This window comes from Hyperoodon ampullatus, assembly GCF_949752795.1.
Source record: "Hyperoodon ampullatus genome assembly, chromosome: 15".
NCBI lineage: Eukaryota > Metazoa > Chordata > Mammalia > Artiodactyla > Ziphiidae > Hyperoodon > Hyperoodon ampullatus.
In genome coordinates, this window is record NC_136928.1 from 77532289 (window position 1) to 77552665 (window position 20377).

General features: G+C 41.6%; 1 protein-coding gene across 3 annotated transcripts in view; it reads left to right on the top strand.

Annotated features, from left to right (window-relative positions):
* Positions 1-13454: 13454 nt before the first annotated feature.
* Positions 13455-20377, top strand: part of NBAS (NBAS subunit of NRZ tethering complex) — a gene marked incomplete at its 5' end in the record, with an annotated part of 354840 nt that continues 347917 nt past the window's right edge. For all 3 annotated transcript variants that reach the window (XM_079721535.1, XM_079721536.1, XM_079721537.1), the window contains 5 exons: positions 13455-13571; positions 14904-14958; positions 16528-16564; positions 19281-19358; positions 19710-19757. In XM_079721535.1, coding sequence (XP_079577661.1) covers positions 13455-13571; positions 14904-14958; positions 16528-16564; positions 19281-19358; positions 19710-19757 — 335 coding nt within the window. The remainder of the gene's footprint in view (positions 13572-14903; positions 14959-16527; positions 16565-19280; positions 19359-19709; positions 19758-20377) is intronic.

The window sequence follows — 20377 nt, forward strand, 5'->3', positions numbered from 1 at the left end:
ACCCCCCTGCCCGCCAGCTCCTGTGCTGATCAGCTCCTGCCAGCGACGCCGATGGCTCGTGGGGAAATGGCTCCACACTTAGAGTCTGAGCAGGAGAACACGGCCTGGAGGTTGTGGGTGTTGAAGAAGAGGCTCTGCACCAGACAGATGTCCTGAATCCAGCTGCCCAGAATCTGCCAGGACCCCTGAGTTCCATTACCTGCAAAAGAGACACATTTTGCACCTGCACCTAGGGTGCAGGCTTGCTTTCTCAGCCTCTCTCCCCGGGTCCTTGTTTTACTGCACTTCCTTCCTATCTGTGAAACTGATCACTTGTTAACAAGGTCTGTGATTTTTTTTTGTTTTTTTTGTTTTTACTTTTTTTGGCCACACCACATGGCTTGTCAGATTTTAGTTCCCTGACCAGGGATCAAACCTGGGTCCTCGGCAGTGAGAATGACGCGTCCTAACCACTGGACCACCAGGGAAATCCCCAAGGTCTGTGAATTTTATTTGAAGCAGACTGAAACAAGACCACTTGCTGTATTTAAAGAAGGAGGGGGTTGATAAAAAGGGTGGTCAAGAATTCTTCAAAATGATTTATTCATTTTGACAGACCCAAGGAGAAGATAAATCCATCTTCCTGTGGAATTCAATGTTCCACAGGGCCAAACGGAAGATTTTGGTCTGGAGTTCTGGTTTTGTATTTCTGTTTGTTTGTTCTTAATAGCTGAAACAATCAGTCATTATCATAAGCCTGACATATTTTTTTTCAGTTGCCTTCATAATAGAATTATGAAGTTCAAATAACAATTATGCAATTGCCAGGGAAAATCCAAAGATCTTTTTTCCAAGACAAATATAGGTTCTATGTATATGTTACTCCAGTCGGCAAAGTCCATGTTGATGGGTAAGAGACATTCCGGGCAAAGTCCATTCTCCAAATCTTCACAGTTAATGACAGCTTTGCTGTTCTTATTCCAGGTACATCAGGCATATAGCTAAATGATTGATAGATTATAGATAGATAGGACAGCACCCAAAGTGTATTGAAAATAGCTCATATTTGAGAGAGATTATCTAACAGGCTATTTAATTGCTCTGAGGCATATACTTTGAGTTCCCTTTGTTGCAGCTCTGTATCCTTTGGTGAAGTCGTAACAGAAAAAAGAGGGCCATCAGAAAAATTACTTGCTCCAATTTTTTGTATTTTACAAAACTACATTTGAAAAGAATATCCTCTTTGATTTTCAGGTTCTCTTAATACAAAGACCTATAGGAAAAATTTCAATTTGAGTTTATTTAGCCTAGGTTAAACAGAAAACATGCACAGAGCTTATGCGACACATTTGCACTCCCCAATCCCTTCTACATGCTCAGAACCCTTAGAAAGAAATTCACAGTCTGGGTAGAAAGCAGTTTCCTTTAGGAAATCAATACCATCCATTTTCCTTCAATCTTTGTATGGTCTCTGTTATATTATGATCCCAAATTGCCATGTTTTGTGTTACAGTCACTCATATAGATCTTCTTAAATCCTTTCAGATATAGCTCATAAGCAACATGAAAGCAAACGCTGTGATCTCCTAATCCCCTAATGTAGCACCTAGTGCAAAGAGGGATTCTGTAAATATTTACTGAATAAATTAATAAAATATATCAACATAAAAAAATTCTTCAAAATGCCTGGAGAAAATAATCCTGAATATGGTGGAAATTTATCCTGCCTGGTCATATAGTTTCCCCTGATGTTATAATAGCAAGACTGGGAATTCGTAAAGGCTGCTTCAAGTGTCTCTCTGAATAGTCATGTTCCAGGTACTATGACTGCATAAAAAATTACCTCAAAATGTAGTGGCATAAAAGCTTCATTTATTATGCTCGTAGATTCTGGGAGTGAGGACCCTGCACAGGGCACAGCAGGAAGGGCTTATCTCTGTTCCTCAGTAACTAGCACCTCAGCTGAAAGACTTGAAGGCTAGAGGTTAGAATCATTTGAAGGTTCCTTCACTCACGTGACACACTGATGCTCATGACACAGAAACCCTAGCTGGGGCTGTTGGCCAGCTGTGGCCTCTCCATGTGGCCTGGGCTTTCTCACAACATGGTGGTTGTATTCCAAAAGCAGCATCTCAAGGACCCTGTGGTCTTTAATGACCAAGCTTCAGAGGTCAAGCAGTGTCACTTCCTCCTCTTTCTACTAATTGAGGCAGTTACAAAGGTCTGCTAGGTTAAAGGGGATCATAGATTCCACCATTTAAAGGGGGAATGTCAACATTTCATTGTAAGAAAAGCACGTGGGACAGGGTATAACTTGGTGTGACCACGTATTAGTCATAGTTCTCCAGAGAAACAAAACCAATAGGATGTGTATATGTAGAGAAAGAGATTTATTTTAAGAAATTGGCTCATGCCATTATGGAGGTTGACAAGGTCAAAATCTACAGGGTGGGCTGTCAGACTGGAGAACCAGGAGTTGCTGATAATGTAGTTCAAATCCAAAGGCTGTCTGCTGGCAGTTTCCTCTTGCTTGTTGGAGGTCAGCCTTTTGTTCTATCAAGGCCTTCAACTGATTGGATGAGGCCCAACTTTACCCAGACAAGTTAACACATAAAATTAACCATCACAAGTCCAGCTCTTGTCAACTTGGCATCTCCTTAAACCACCCTTAATCTCAAAATGAAGATAATAACGAGGTCATACTTCTACCTAACATGATACAACTATCCTGTGTACATCTGAAAACTCACTAACCCTTTCTCCAGAGGAGGATGCAACATCCTTGCATGCTGTTTACTCTTGTTGATACCTTGTAACTTGAATACCATGATGCAAGGTTATCAATACTTAAATACTATGACATAAAATAAATACATCTTATGTTGCACGATAAAGGGATTTTAAAAAGGGCAGGAAATGAAGCTATCTGTCGTGTGTGTGTAAATATATCCATATATGTATGGATATGAATCACACGTTCATAACAAAATAAGGAAGAAATACTCATGATAATTGTAGTCCACATTTCTGAAACTGGTCATGTGGTGGTAGCTGGTATTTGTAATTACCTTCTTCCACTGCCCATTCCATAACCCTTTGCCCTTGGGCCTCATGCCTTCATTACCACAATATCCCACTGATTAGAGATCAACCCTATTCCACGTGGAGGGAAACACACAAGGCATGAATGCAAGGAGGCTGGGACCATTGGAGGACAATTTTGGGGATGGGCTTCCACACCTGGAAATAACAAATATTTCTCCATTTTTCAGATGTCAAGTTCAAGTCATACAATGGATAGAAATAAGGCGGAAGTGTTCGGACCTGGACTAGATCAGGGAGGATTGTGTATGTCAGATTAAGAAGATTGGTTTAATCTGGTAGATGTGTGGCTTTCAACCTCAGAGTGCCCTCACCTGGAGGATTTGTTAACATGAAGATGTGAGCCCCTCCTCCCCAGAGTTTCTGATTCAGTAGGTCTAGGGTTAAACCTATCATTTGCTTTTCTCACAAGTTTCCAGGTGATGCTGCTGCTGCTGCTGATTGGGGGACTACAGTCTGAGAACCTCTGTTGTGGGTAAAGCAGATTTTAAGCAAGACAGTGATGTGACCAGATTTTTATTTTATGTAACTCTTTCTGGTGATTTTGTGAAGCATAGATTTGTGTAGGCTCCATCACAGGCTTTCAGCCGTACACATAAGATATAACTGAAACTTGAACCAGGACAAAGAATGTCCGACTGGAAATGACAGGTAAGAAAAATATCATTAAATGTCCCTGTTTGATGGCTCTTTGGATTTGATTGGGGTGGGGGGAGGCGGGAAGAGTTGAACTGGAGGAGATGAGAGAGGAAAAAAGGCCTTAGTGGGCTTCCCTGGTGGCGCAGTGGTTGAGAGTCCGCCTGCTGATGCAGGGGACACAGGTTCATGCCCCGGTCCGGGAAGATCCCACATGCCATGGAGCGGCTGGGCCTGTGAGCCATGGCCGCTAAGCCTGCGCATCTGGAGCCTGTGCTCCGCAACGGGAGAGGCCACGACAGTGAGAGGCCCGCGTACCACAAAAAAAACACAAAAAACACAAAAACTCATGATTGATTCCTCATCAGCTTCATTGAACCCTTGTTCTCTAGGTTAATATTTCCATTGTAGGTTTCCATTGCAGGCAACTCAAGGATAAACTGAAGGACTTGACCATAATTTCGCTACAACCGTAGTAAAAGAGAAAAAGAAAAAATCATAGCTCATAAGCGGTTAATTTATTGAGAGAAATTTTCCTTGAGCCTGTATTATTTGCTGGAGAGAAGAAATGATTTCTGAAAGTTACAATCTCTCTTTTAAGCAAAAAGGGTTAATGGGTAACAGTTACATAACCATGAATAATTCATGAAGTCAATAAAAATGTATTCAGAGCCTTCCTTCAAGCTGGGTTTACAGCTGGATTAAAAAGCCATTGTCCCTGTCCACAAAGAATTACAACATTTTGGTATTATAGTTGCCTTTTGAAGTTTTGAATTATCGGTGTTATTTGAGACTCCCTAGGTGTCCACAGTCTGTGGACATGAATGGTAGTCATCATTGGAACATGAAACGCTGTAATTTCACTGGTTTTGTGCCTGGTTGGTGACACGGGACGCTTCATCATTTGTAAGATCCCCTACCAAATACTTCCAGGGAGACCCAGAGGCATCTTAAACATGTGGGCAAATGAGTCCATTCCTTTTGGATACTGCCAGTCACCTCCCCCTAGAGCCATTGTTGATCTGCTGTCTGTGGTCTGTGTGCCTGTGAGCTGTGTAGTTGTTTTTGGCAAAGCTGGGGAGAATGCCTTGCCCTTTGTGTTTCCCTCTGTGAGGTTGAGAGTGTTTTATTTCAGGCAAACGAACAAACACCAAGAGTGCTTGCTAAAATATAAAAACACCAAGAGTGCTTGCTAAACACCAAGAGTGCTTGCTAAACTATAAAAACAAATACTTAACTTTTAAAATGAATGGATGAGTTTGTCAGAAAGTAAAGGAAACCCAGAGTCCTGGCAATAGGCAGGAGAATACATGGAAGAAGCAAGCAGTGAAGTCGCCGGGTGCTTTAGGGACACATTAGAGATGGAGCTCTGATTTCAGGGCTGACATAGAGGTGGGTGGGATGGGATAGGGGACAGGGATTACAGCCTTGGGCCTGTGAAAGGAGGGAAGTTGGATCACTGATCCCTTTGCATAAAGGTAGGACCCATGAAGAGCTATGCAATTAAAAATACATCTCATAAGACACAGTCCTACAGCAGATAAACTCGTCTGCCCAGCCTGGAATATGAGTGGATATAAAGGTGTCTTTTGAGAATTTGTGACCACAGCCTGACCCTCTTGTAAGTCCGGGGGCTAAATTCACATTATTTGTAATACCTGAAATATAGATTCTTAAACTGGACCCAAGTCTCGCACATGCCTTTGCAAAAGTGAAGGCAAGTCTTCTCAGGGGGAAGGCACCCTCTAACCCAGGCCTCAAAAAATGCTCACAGATTGTATTCCAAAGCACATGAGTGAACAATCTCTCTCTCTTTCTCACACACACACACACACACTACATAAGGAAATAAGCCACCATGAGCAAGACTCAGCAGGAAAAGAAAATCCTTAAAGGCTTCAGGTGTTAGAAATATCAGGTAGAGAATATGAATTATGTTTGATGTATTTCTAAAAGTAGGAATTGAAACATAAGTAAGAAATAATCAACTAACAAAATGACCGGCATACTTGAATTTTAAAAAGAACTTGTAGAAATAAGATATATAATTGATTATGAAGACCTTGGTGGAAAGGTTAAATATAGACTAAACAGAGAAGTGAACGAGCGAACTGAGAGAGATGAAGAAATGATACTGAATACACAACACAGACACCCACAAAGATGTAAAGTGCAACATACATCTAAAGAGAATGGTGTCCAGGCAATATTGGAAGAGGTAATGACTGATTAAAGGAGCAGGGAAGAAATTATATTCCAAACTTCTGAAATTACTCTTTATGGGACAAGGCGAGGTTGGAAGAGAGTATTGTGTGTGTGTGTGAAGTGCGTTTGGATGTGTATGTGAGTGTGTGGTTTTGTGTTAGCTTAATGATTATTGTACCATCTTATTCCAATGGGAGAATTTTCGCTTTACCTCATTTATGTTTGCTTATTTACTCTGTCCTTTCCTGTCTCAAAGGGATAGTTTTCTTTATTTTTAAAATTCTATTCTATGGTTTGGAAGCTATGTGTTATGTTTCTTTCTTTCAAAGAAAATATATAATTAACAGTATATTTTTCTATCAAAATTTGCAGTTATTTAGAATCTCTGTCCCGCTCCCAAATCAGAAAGGATTTTATCACACTATTTATTGGACTCTCTCTCCCATATCCTTTGATTGTGCTATCGAAAATTATAGATTTACATTTTTTCCCAAAATTTTATTATGAAAGTTTTCACATGTAGCAAAGTTGAAAGAATTTTACAGTGGACACTCATGTACCCACCACTGAGATTCTATCATTCGTATTTTTTCACACTTGTTTCTTTTCTTTCTTTTTTTTGCGGTACGCGGGCCTCTCACTGCTGTGGCCTCTCCCGTTGCGGAGCACAGGCTCCGGACGCGCAGGCTCAGCGGCCATGGCTCACGGGCCCAGCTGCTCCGCAGCATGTGGGATCCTCCCGGACCGGGGCACGAACCTGTGTCCCCTGCATCGGCAGGCGGACTCTCAACCACTGCGCCACCAGGGAAGTCCTCCACACTTGTTTTATGACGTCTCTTTCCATTTATTCATCCGATCTATCCATTAATTCATCTTACTTTTTGATGCTTCCAAGCACATTACAGATCGCTTACCTTTGTTTTTAAACCAGACAAAAGAGCTATTCTTAGTAATAAGTCAATGGTTGATTAATTTACCTTTTTTTTTTTTACTAATTTTTTTGCTCACTTCTTACACTTGCTGCTCATTTTTGCATCTGTCACTGCATATGCCTCTGGTAAGGCTATTCCCCAGTTTGTTGTTCCATATGATTTGTGAGTGAGGAAAATGGGGGAAAGGGGCCTGTGTGAATTGGGCAGTGAATTAGAGTAAATGAACTTTAAGCAAGGGGCTGGCGGTTTCTTCTTAGCTAATACCATGCTTGAACTTTACAACGTCTATTTGCCTGTCAAGACATATTATGGCAGTATTAGAATATTTATAGAAGGACTGACTGGGATTCTTCAGGCTTTCTGGAGGAAATAGAATGTCTTGGGTTGCTCTGCAAAGCATTTTATTATTACGATGAAAATTTATTCTCTTCATAAAGAGCTACCATTCAATACATAGTTTACCATTCAATCAAGTACAGATGTATGACATCTATAACAGGCAGCATTTAAATGTCCAAATTCAATTTTGCTATACAATTTCAAATTTAAATGGAAGCAACTTCATATGATGAACTAATCTCAGAGGTCTCTAATAGGCAGAAATGTAAAGGGTTAAATGCAGAATCATTAATGGCTTCTGGCTTCATGGGCTTTTTAGCTGATGGGAGTTAACCTGCTAAGCTTCTACTGAACCTATCACTTAATGATAGCTCTACTTGGAAGAATTAAGAGGATAAAAATGATTCTTTTATGTGAGATGTTGATAAGTAATTTTTGTCTGGTTCTAAGGTAGAAATGTCTATGGCCATCAGCAAAGTGGAGGAGAATTATATTTTAGTTCAGTTGAGGCATACTCAATACGCTGTGAGGATAGAAAGAAATGGGGACATTTTCTATCTTTTTTTTTTCCTTACCCTCATCAGAGGCTTATACAAAAGTTTAAAGGCTTAAACTTCTCTTTAAAAGGGATATATCACAATACCTTCTCTATTAATAATTTGAACATTAGACAAAACAGTGTTTCGATTCTGGATCCACTATTACCTGTGTGTAAACTTGTTTGGGTGACAATGACTCAGGGCCTGAGTTTCCTCATTTGTACGGATATTAACCCTTCCCTTGCAGTGAAAAGGTATAACAAAGTACCTGGCACAGTGCTTGGAGCCATTATTGTAGCCATTATTATTATTATGCCTATTTTGGAATCGTCTCAATTTTTATTTCAATCTTATTTCCTTAAGTAGCTCACAGAGTTACCATTTGTTTTGGTTATTTGGAAAACATAATTTTTCCTTTTAGAATGACTTATTTGTGATTTAAATTATCTTTAAACCAGACTGGGACCTTCAGCTAAATTAAGAAGTTGGTTAGATGACCACGGTAATACATGGCAACCGAACTCGTATCTGTGACATATTTAATACCCCCTACCGCTGAGAGAACAGGTTGGTAGTACTCCCATCTCACATGTTGGAACTTCTGGTCATCCAAGACAGTTCATTTCCACTTTCCACCATCTAAATGCTCCCTGTGATGTGCTGTGGTGTGAAGGAAGGAGTGCATGACCAAGACCTGGAGAACTGTGTTTGAATTTTGAGTCTGTTGCGACCTTGAAGTTTTCTGAGTTTTCGTTCCCTTACCTGTGAAATGGGGATCTGAATCTCACCCCAGAGCTTCTGTTTATTCACATCAGCAGTGGCTGTGAGGATGAAAGGGCTCTGTAAGCCATGAATACTCTCAGTGTATGAATTAATAATACTGTCAATGTATTATTAACTAATAACTCAACTCGGAAGCCACATTGCAGACAGCCATACATTACAGACTCTAAATTAGGTAAATCTGCAAAATCCACTGGTAGAAGTGGCAAGAGAGAAGTGGTTTCAAGGCATTGCAACTCAACTCAAATTAGCTTAAGGTGACTGTACTCGCTTGCTTACCTGGGAGGATGGAAGCACGCAGATGTCACTTGTTTCAGGCACGTTGATAGCAAATGAAGTCTCCCGCTCTCTGGTTTTCCTCTGCGTGTTGGTTTCATTCTCTGACCATGCAGACAGCCTTTCCCTCCATTGTGAGTACGATGGCTGTTGACAGCTGCCAATCTGTGTTCTTCAAACTTAGTGATCCAAAAAGGAAAGGTGCTTTTTTCCACCACTTAAATCTTTAAAATAAATAAATAAATAAATTGCAGGGAAGAATTCTCTGCCCAATGCTTGAAGTCAGGGGAATGGGACCCTCTGAGGGGGCAGACATGGATCAAGGAGGCAGAGTTTGGGGACTGGCAGCCCCACGAGAATTTCCCGGCTGAGGGAAGGAAGAGGCGGTTGGAGCAGTTCTCCAAGAGCAAAAGGCCTGGGCAGACCCAGCGACAGCTGTCACTGTGCGTACGAGGGAGGAAGAAGAGGGTGATGATGAAAAGTCTTGCTGTCCTTATGAACTGCCCGAGGTCTCTTCACTAAATCAGCCACTCTCCTGTTTACGGTCAGTGTGACCATCACCTTGGTTTGTCTAGGACAGTCCTATTTCATGCCTGTTTTCCTGGCATAATTATTAAAATCATCCCTTTTCATTTTCAAAAGTGTCTCAGGGACTTTCCTGGCGGTCCAGTGGTTGAGACTCCACACTTCCATTGCAGGGGGCACGGGTTTGATCCCTGATCAGGGAACAGATCCTGCATGTCGCGCAGCACGGCCAAAAAAAAAAAAAAAAAAAAGAGAGAGAGAGTGAGAAGTTCAAAAGTGTCTCCATTTGGACAGCTAATTAGTGACTGTAAATAAGATCCATTAGCTATTTGGCTTCAGTCACCCAACCCGTCTTAAATCACTCCTCCTCTGACTCAGGTGAACTTTGATTTGCACTTTGATCACGTCTCTGCCTTTTCTTTCCAACCCCCGTGCCTGATGGTCTCCATCTGGAGCACTTCTCAGGACATATGTATTCTTACCACCTTCTTCCGCATTACTGGTCACCTCACATTCTTCCCTTCCCAGGAATATTCTGGATTTTAAATGGTGGTGACGAAGACTTTATAATCTGTCTATCTGCTCCAAGCACCTCCGGTAGCAGAATCTTCCTTCCAGGAATTGCTCCAAGTTAAATGTCCAGTCACTTTCCAAATAGTCCTGTTTCTGCCTGTGCTTTGTTTCTTCAGAATACAAGCCCCTCCTCAGAGGTCAGCCAGGCATGGCTTTATGTTTCCTGTTCTGGTGTGCAAACTATGAATGGGGTAAGGGTGAGGATGGATAAAGCAATGAACACAGTGGGATGATGGTGAAAGAAAAAAAAATTCTTGGTAATGCACTTGTGGTGGTCTCCCGCGAATACAGTCTAAGAAGGGAGCATCCTTTGTCAGCTTGGCCTGTTACCTCCCGGCTATGCTTGTGTCCATCAGGTGGAGGTAGAGAAGAAAATGAACGAAGTAGAACACAATCTCAATTTCTATCCGAGAAAGGGTGAGACAGGAAGGGCTGAGGAGACGAGGCGCACAGAAACGGGAGGGGGCGCTGTGGAGGCCCCGTATGTTCCAGGGTCCACCCCCGACCTTGTGTTCCCTCCCAGTGAACGGTGTTCCTACTCCTTCACCTTCGGCAGCACGTGATGTAAGAAGTGCGCCCTGAGGCTCTGCAACTTGCCAGCCCGAGTGGGGTGGGGAGAGGAGATGTCTGGTGTTTGCATTTGAAGATTTGATAAAAAGACACAGCTGCTGAGAAGAGAAGTACTTGGGGGAGACAATGTGTAGAAAAGGTTCTGGGGGGAGTTTTTCATTTATTCAACCAATAATATATATTTGGCCTCTGCTCTGGGCCAGGCACTGTTATCAACTCTGGGGACTTGGCAGGGATGGATATAGCATCTGCGAGATGAAAGGAAAAAGATACATATTGGTCTCTACCCCTGGTTCCTGGCACAGAGATCCTAAAACCCTTGTAATTTCTTTTCTTTCTTTCTTTCTTTTTTTTTTTTTTGCAGTACGCGGGCCTCTCACTGTTGCGGCCTCTCCCGTTGCAGAGCACAGGCTCCGGATGCGCAGGCTCAGTGGCCATGGCTCACGGGCCCAGCTGCTCCGCGGCATGTGGGATCTTCCCGGACCGGGGCACGAACCCGTGTCCCCTGCATCGGCAGGCGGACCCTCAACCACTGCACCACCAGAGAAGCCCCCCTTGTAATTTCTTAAGTGGTGAGGATACTAGGAGCATCTCTTGTTCTAATGAGCTGACTGTGACTGGGCTCCCGGATGGTGACTGGTCACCAGAAAGACCAAGCAATGATTAGAAGCTTTGAATTTTTAGTTCCCCCACCCATCTTTCAGAGAGGGGAGAGGACTGGAAATGGAATTGATAATTGATCACACATTCATGAGGCATCTTCCATACAAATCCCACCAGTAGGGGCTTCTGAGAGCTCCAGACCGGTGAATTTGTCCACACTGGGAGGATGACGCACCCCACCTCCACGGGGACAGAAGCTCCTGTGCTCAGGACCCTCCCAGACCTCACTCTCTGTATCTCGTCATCTGGCTGTTCATCTGTATCCTTTATCATATCCTTTAGCAAGAAACGTGTTTCCCGGAGTTTTGTGAGCTGCTCTATCTAGCAAGTTAATTGAACCCAAGGAGGGGGGCCTTTGGAATCTCCAGTCTATAGCCAGTTGGTCAGAAGCACGGGTGATAACCTGAGTTTTCTGACCGGCATCTGAAGTGTGTGTGTCTGTGAGGTGGGGTTAGTCTTTTGAGACTGAGCCCTTAACTTGTAGGATTGATACGATCTCCAGTTAGATAGTGCCAGAACTGGGCTGAATTCTTGGACACCAGCAGTTGTCCAAGAACTTGTTGGTGTGGGGAAAACCTCCACACACTTGGTGACCAGAAGTGTCAGAAGTGAAGAGCTTTGTGTACGAAGTGGAGGAGACTCCCAGGGAAGAAATACATTGTAGGGAAGATCTGGATTTTCCCTTACACAGGTGGAAAGCTGACTCTTTTCCATTTTAGCATCTGTATGTATACAGGAGAGCACTTTGTTCTAGCAGAGCAGAGTGAAAGTGAAAGGGGACAGACAATAAACAGAGGTAATAACATATAAATTATATAGCATTTTGGGTAATGACAAGTGTTATGAAAAGAATGTAGAGTGGGTAAGGGAGATCTGGGAAGGTGGTTACAAATTTAAACTGAGCAGTCAGGGTAGGCTTCAGAGAGAAGACGACATTTGAGCAAAAAGTTGGAGATGAGGGAAAGAGGCAAATATCTGGTAGAAGAGGGCTGTTCCCTCTTCCAAGGAGAGGGAATAGCCCTTGCCAAGTGCTTGAAGAGGATGTGTGTCTGGTGTGTTCAGAAGCAGCAAGGCCAGCGTGGCTGAAGGTGGCTGTGGAGCGGGAGATGAGGTGAGAGAGGAAGCGGGAGCAGGCAGGGGATTCAGGCTTGCTTTGAGGTCATTTAACTTTGGGAGGCGCAGGAGGCCTAGGCTTCCCAGAGGAAGGTTTTAATTGCATCTCTGCCTGATGCGTCTTGATGGATATTATACAATATAACTCCTGCAAGATATCTTCAGTATTTGTGTTTCTTTTGAATGTGACACAGTGCTAATTCCCTGGACACTGTGTATTCATTCAGGTTGCAATAGGCTCTGCTTACAGGGCAGGGCTTTCCACAGAGAGGCACCTGTTGAATGAAGGAATGAATCAATGAGTGAACAAATGAGACTGGACCTCCAGGTAGGTCCTCAACCTATTATTTCCACTTTATTGCCCCACACTCTTTCTGGACTTGGGTTCTAGTCAGCTGCCTGCGCTTTGAACTAGATATTTCTGCCTCTGTCTTTGCTCACCCCATTTCTTCCTACTTGAAAGGCTCTCACCAAACCCTCTCCACTTGATTCGAATTCTATCTGTTGTTAAAGACCCAGGATACACTCCACTTCCTCCAGGAAGCCCCTCTAGACCCTCTGGCCTTCATTGCCTTTTCTGAACTCCTATAGCATCATTCTTCTGATACCTTTTTTTTTTTTTAATTTAAATTTTTTACTTTTTTTGGCTCTGCCGTGCAGCTTGCGGGGATCTTAGTTCCCCAACCAGGGATTGAACTGCAGGCCCACAGCAGTGAAAGCGCCGAACCCTAACCACTGGACCACCTAGGGAATTCCCCTGATACCTTTCATTAGGTTCATTAGTTCATACCTTTCATTAGTTCAACCTGCTGCACTGGAAAACTTTTTGGTGTTTATTTAAAAACCGCTGTTTGCCCTCTTTCTATAGGTAGGCAACGAACACATAAATGCTAGATCTCAGGGATATGATCTATCACTTTTGTTTTATAGAAGCTGACTGGATAGGAGAGGTTCAGGCTTGGCTGACCTCACGCAATTAATAAACAGGGAGTGCACCGGGACCAGGACCTAAGTTGTAGCCCAGACAAGCAATAGGCATTGTCCCATGTACCGACACAAGGGTTAACCCAGCATTTCCTTTCCACGCCCTGTTAACTCCACCCCCTTCCCCGTGAACCAAAAGCGGAGCGGCCAGGGAAGCTTGTCCCTTGCGGGATGCCGTAGGGGCCCGCCCCCAGCTGCTCTGGCCCCGCCCCCAGCTGCTCAGGTCCGGCCAAACATGGCGGCCTCCGAGTCAGCGGGGGCTGTGAATCCAGGCACTGCGGAGGGCGAGGAGGAGACGATTCTCTATGACCTGTTGGTCAATACCGAGTGGCCCCCGGAGACAGAAGTACAGGTGAACCAGGCCCATCCAGGGCTGAGGCCAGCTTAGTGCGGGCGCTGCCCCGGCAGAGCCACGTTGCAGTAGGAGAGTGGAGCTGGGTGGGCGGGGGAGCAGGACTCGGCCGCTTATGCGGTCGCCCTGGCAACGGTACCGTGGGCTAGCGAGGGTCTGGGTCCCCCAAGTGGGATTTCCTGGGATTCCTCCTGGGCTCCAAATTAGGATGTCAGGGGGCGGAACCTCGGTCCCTGAGGCATGTACCTCCCCACGCTCGTTTTGTTTCGCCGCTCCTACTTGGAGGGTAGGCACAGCGTTGGATTCGAGGGTCCTTCTCATATCTAGACTCTTGGTGGTCCCTTTCCGCGGCCTGGCTAGGGCTGGGCAAGGCTGATCCTCATCTGAAGTGGGAGGATTTTCCAGGACCCTACAGTCCATCTCAGCATCTGCTGGGCTGTCGTGGAGCGCGGCATCAAACCTTTGCTCCTACTTGGGCCTGAATTGCGCCGGTTCTTGTGTATTTCAGTAAATAAGCATTTAATGAGTGTATGTGTGTGTGCGTCCGTGTTCCAGACACTGTGCCAGGCGCTGGGTTTACAGAGGTGAATAGCTTTCGTGGTACTTGCATTGCAGTCTAGAGGGAAGACAGTGGAGTAAACGTTTTTCATCGCCTACCGTAATATGCGCTGTAATAGCAAAATGTCTTGGGGAGTGAAGATTTATGAGCTACGGACCCGGCGTTGGGTTCTCTGTTAAACAGGGGTCGTAGGGGTTGGTAATCTGGACCTTGGAGTTATTAGTTTCGTAGAGAGGACCTCCCAGGCACAGAATGAAGAGTAAGAACCAGGAATCCACATTTATTCAGCAGTTATTTTATGAGTTCCTAACGTGTGCCAGTCACTGCTTTTGGCTCAGAACATGCAGGAAGATCGGAAAGGACTTTCTCTAAAGATCAGGGAGCCCAGCCCATATGAGTTCTTATTTACAACATCTTTTCTGAGTTTCTTTACTGGATAAAGTACTGATTCTCCTGCTTCTCTTTGCTTTGTTTCTATCTGTAAGTAGTTTTTTTTAAAATTTATTTATTTAGGCTGTGCCAGGTATTAGTTGTGGCATGCAGACTGTTAGGTGCGGCATGCATGCGGCCCACCAGGGATCGAACCTGGGTCCCCTGCATTGGGAGCACGGAGTCTTAACCACTGGACCACCAGGGAAGTCCCTATAAGTAGTTTTTATGGGTACTGGTAACTTGTACCCAGTACTCTGAGTATTAGCAAATAAATATAACTTATTGTATAAGTATTACTAGAAAACTCTCAAATGTGTTTGTTTTTGTTTTTCCATTTGCAGCCTAGAGGCAACCGGAAACATGGTGCATCCTTTATCATCACAAAAGCAATTAGGGGTAAGTATAGCATATTTATTTTTCTACATATAATGATACAGTTAGCAGATAATTTTTTTCTCATTCTTATTTTTTTCTATTCATAACTGTGCTGTTTTAGGAAGTTTAGTGATTTGAAAATGTGTTTTTCTGAGTTTTAATATAGAGCCTGATTAAAAGTGAATGGCATAAATGTTATGTAAGCTTTATTTTATAAAAAATGCATATATACATATATGATATATATGTCTATATAAATATACATATGTGTGTATATGCACATATGTATGCATATGTTTACACACATACATTTTTAATGCGGCTTAAAGTATGGCCTGAGTTTAACCATTATGGATGTGTTCTGGAAGAAATGAGGAAAATCAAACCCACTCAGAGAATCTACGGACATCGACGGTGAAAAGAGAGTGACAGACCGTTTTAAGTGTTTTACATGATGTTTCAGATACATCTGTTTAGAGTCACTCAAATTACAAATTTGATTAACCAGGACATTCGTTTAACTCCTGACAGACTTTATGTATGAGCTCACAAGATCTGAGAAAGTATTGAGCACTAGCCGATTAAGCTGGTGTTGAGGGCTTTATGTATATTTATTGATGCAATCCTTTACCAGACCAACAAGGTAGGTGCTGTCATGAATTTGTGTTTTTAGATGAGGAAACTTGCCCAAGGTCATGCATTTGGATTGACTACATTTCTTTCTGGATCCAAAGCTCATCCTTATTATACTGGGGAATTTCAGCTACTTATAAAAAGGAGGTTCAGTTTCAAAGGAGTTGAGTACTTGAAATTAACTCTAATTTTATCTTCTGATAAAGATAAAATACTTTTATCTTCTGTTACAAGAAATACTAGTGTGTTCAATTTTCATTATCACAAATGTGAAATTTTGAAAATTTAGGAAATGTACACAAGTAATAAAATGTGCAAAGTTTAGAGAATATAGACAACCGCAAATTAGAATAAATAATTCCTCATTTTACCACCTGGAGATAATCTCTTATCCTTCAGACCTTTTGCTATTGATACATACATAACCATGTACACAGGTTCACACATGTATAAATTTTAAATAGAATCATATAAAACATTGCTTGTCCATAATGTGTTAGAGATTTTGTTTCCCATGGACTTCCCCATTTTAGGCAATATTATTATTTTTTAAGTCTTCGCTATAAAGTGTAAAATGGTATCTTAACCTTTATATAAATACTTAGGTTTTAATGGATGATTACTATGACTTCTACTCTATGGTTTTATTAAAGCCTCTTAGGAGAAATTTAGCATCTCAGACCACTTTTACTTGTTGTACTGTTAGGAAATACTTCAAAGTTCTTTGAATAACACAAACTTGGGACTTAATATAAACCAATATATGATGTAAAAGTTATAGTGTATATTAGATTATATTTATTCTTGTCAAGAGTTGTATTCTCCATGTCTTGTTTTGTTTTGTGATGACTCAGTCTACAGTATATTTTAGAATTATTATCAATAAATCTAAAATTGAAAATGATTCCTAAAGAATAGCTCATTCATATTTGGCTTTGCTGTTTCTTTTTATTACAGATCGTTTATTATTTTTAAGCCAATATATCTGGTACAGGTGAGTCATGAATTCTTCAGAGAAACAGTATGAACAGAAAATACAAACAATATTATTTGTATTTATGATTTAAGTTTTCAGAATTGAATCCCAGATTGTGATATGGATACTGACATTCAGGTGAACCCAATTTATAAGATAGACCTTTCAAACATTTGGCCTACCCTGACAAGATCTCTCAGTAAAAGTAGGGTACTTTTTGATCCCTTAGTCGTTATTAGGAATATCTCATAACAATTTCTGCTTTCTCTGAGTGTTCTCAGCCTTACCTTGAATGCCCACATGATGGATCTGTGCTTGTGTATCTTTTTAAAAACCTTTTTGTTCTTATTGTTATATCGACTCTTGTGGTCAGTATTCATTCAGTTGCTATGCATCAGAGAAGGTTCTTTAGGTTTCAGTTCTTGGGAACTTCTTAAGTCTTTTGAATGTTAAGTGTGTTTTTAGGCCTGGTGCTAATATTCACCTTTAAAAGGAACAATGAAATGATTATTCTGACCAAGATGCATGTGTAGGAATTGTTTTATAGAATTCTTTACCACAGATTGCTTTTTACTCGAGGACATCTAATCTTAAAAGCTCCAGAGATAATAGAGTTCCAATTCTATAAAAGGGACCTTTGGCTCTTCTCTGAGGTTAGCTCCAGTGCTTTTCTGCTTTTACTGTGTGTGTGTGTGTGTGTGTGCATAAATTAAATTTCTTATTGAATTTTATCTTATTTTTGGGGGTGTGGGGTGTGATCGAGAACTGAGTGAGGGAGAGGGTAGCAGTGGGGAGGGGAGTGTAAGAGGTAGGCTGTTTTTCCTGGTCTCACTGGGCTACACTTGCTAGTGCTGAGCACCCGTGGATAGGGATGGCAGAAGATACGTCTGTTTGGGTCACTCCTTGACAGTAAGTCCTTTTGTTATTTGTTAAGAAGGAGGACTTCCAAGAGCTCCCTCTGATACAAGCCTCATCCAACGTGTAAACACCTTAAGATCAGGCATCAGGAGGTATGTTTCTCCCAAGAAGTCCTTTCCTTGCATTGGCCACGTTGGTCAGTGTACAGACCATCAGTGAGCACACCGTGAGGTGATGATCTCGTCTTCCCTGCGGTATGTTTCTTTCAGAAAGCTTGTAGTTGAGTTTTTTGCTCTTGAGTTTATGGTAATTGTACCTAAAAGGTTTCGGGGCCAATATATCTTTCCAGAGGCTTTTTCTTTTCAAGTTTTTTCCTTTCAGTAATGAAATACTATAAACAGACTGAGAATTACAGACAATAATATAATAAACCTGTTACGATTTCTGTCCACATCTGAATTAAAGCAGTTGTTGCTTTTCTGCCGTATTTGCTTCAGAGAGCCCTGTTTTTCTTTGTATGCAAGATGTTACAGCTCAAGTCCTCTCCCCATACTCTGCCCGACCTTTGCCCCACCCTTCCCCTCCAGAGGGAATTACCATTCTCATGTTGATTGTATCATTCAGGTGCATGTTTCATCTTTATTATTTCTGTAACTATCTGATGGCATTAAACATTTTATGTTTTAAAAATGAACATGAATATACTGAATGTAAATTACTAATATTTTTTATCCTATTTTGTGTTTTTATTTTTATTTTTCATTTTCCTGTCCCCACCCTCCAGTCAAATTATCTTCTTTCTGCTTCTTTTCCACCTTTTTCTTGATTTCTTCATGTGTTACTCTAATTTATCTCCTGATTCACGTATGGTGGATTATTTCCTTATATATTTTGTGAACAATGCTATCGTGAGCTTATGCCTGGGCATCTTGTGTCACGTGAGTAAAGTGAAATCGCAGTCCAATCCTGCATTCAGTAAAAGCTTGGGGTTTTGATTTTTTCATAGGTTTCATTCCCATCCCCCCACAGACCACAATTCCAGGCGGAGATGAGATTCTGGAAGGTCTCCCTGGGCCCATGGTGACGTTTGTCTAGTTCTCCTTTCTCTGATAGCACTGCCATTGGAGAGTCCTGGCCTTTGCAGGAGTCTCACCTCCAGCTGCTGTCCTTCCTGTGGTCCACAGCTCATTTCCTCTCCCAGGTGTTAGCTCTCGTTTTGAGTTCTTTTTCTCTCTTTGTCCTGTACCCAATCTAACTTTCAGTTCTCTTTGCATCTGTAGTTCTTGGAGATTTCTTTCTTGTGAGTTTAGCTGTACATTAGAATTTGTTTTCATTAGAGTTGAGCCAGAATTTCTAGGTGTGCATTGCAGGAGGGGTTTCTTTCTTTCTTTTTTTTTTTTTTTTGCAAAGATGTCAAACATTTCTTAGAATTTTTTTTGACATCATTATTGGAGTCTAATTGCTTTACAATGGTGTGTTAGTTTCTGCTTTATAACAAAGTGAATCAGTTATACATATACATATGTTCCCATATCTCTTCCCTCTTGCATCTCCCTCCCTCCCAAGGAGGGGTTTCTTATAAGCTCATTCCGCTGTGTTACTGGCACCCTCAGTATCTTTTCCTTAGAAAAAATAAAAAATTTATTTCATTGAACACATCACCAGGTTTTTCTGGAAATAGAGAAATTTATGTGGTCAAGTTTCAGATATCCAATTAGTAAGTTTTGGTTTTGGGTTTGCCAGTATTCAGTTTCTATATTCTAATGGGAAAAAATCCTTATCGCTTGCCATAGATCTATGTTATTTATAATGTTTACCTACGTATATGTGGTTTCCGTGATTAGATGTTAAGTTAGCCGATGTGTTGTGGTTTCAGCCCTGCACCTTTTTTGCTCCCTGATGGACTGGTTCGTTTGGTTAATAAGCAGGTGAACTGGCATTTGGTACTTGCAAGGTAAGGATGCATAAAATTCACATAATGTTCCTCTGCCTGGGTAACCATTTAAATTCCATTTTGGATATTAATTTTGGGGTCCTTATGGCTTGCAGTCTCGATTTTTATTGTATATAAATTCCCTGTGCCACATATGATTAGTATTGTTTAAATGTGTTAATTCAACTGTATTGAATTATTTTGTATGCTTTTGTATCTATATACTCATCTAATTATAAAGTCAAAAGTTGGATAATTAAAGATGTGAACAAATTTGAAAATGATTTTAATTTCTTCAAATGATTCCATCTGTGGTGAAGACGGCTGCAAATACTCATACAGGAATTTGTTTCTCTTTCTCTCCCATGAAAGCAATGGGAAACTTTTGGCTGCTGTTCAAGATCAGTGTGTGGAGATCAGGTAACTGTTAATATTATTCATATTCAAAATTTCCCTTGAGAAAAGTTTTACCTAATTTATGAGAACTAAGATTTTTGAAGGGGGTATATTTAAAGGAATTTTATTATTAACTCACATAATTTTGTAAGGTGTCAAGCACCAACTTATGCCAATTAAAGGATGAAGGATGCTTTCTCAGAGTATGCCTTCTACTTCCCCAGATCACTCTGCTGTCTCCTGAGAAATTTTACTTTCTCGGTAGACAAAGGCATATAGTCCAGAACTCTGAAAATCACTCTTGCTTGACCAGTTACTGCTAAGACAGCGAAGCAGATGCTCAGGAAGGTGTACAAAAAACAGAGATTGCTTTACTTGTTGGCATAAAGCTGTAGATGGAATATGGGTTTGCAAAACACTGAGGCTTCATGTTACTTGAGACCAGTGATACTGTCTGTCCTCTTGAGGCATCAGTGGCATTACACACGTCTAGAAGAAGTTTCTAAGCTGGGCTTTCCATGTACTTAATTTTTAAGTAGTATATCAGCTGTGAAAGAAATAACAACGATAGCAACTAATTTAGAAAAACTAGTTTATTTTCTGGGAAATTATCAGCAGGAAGCCAAATGTGTTGCATCTCTGAA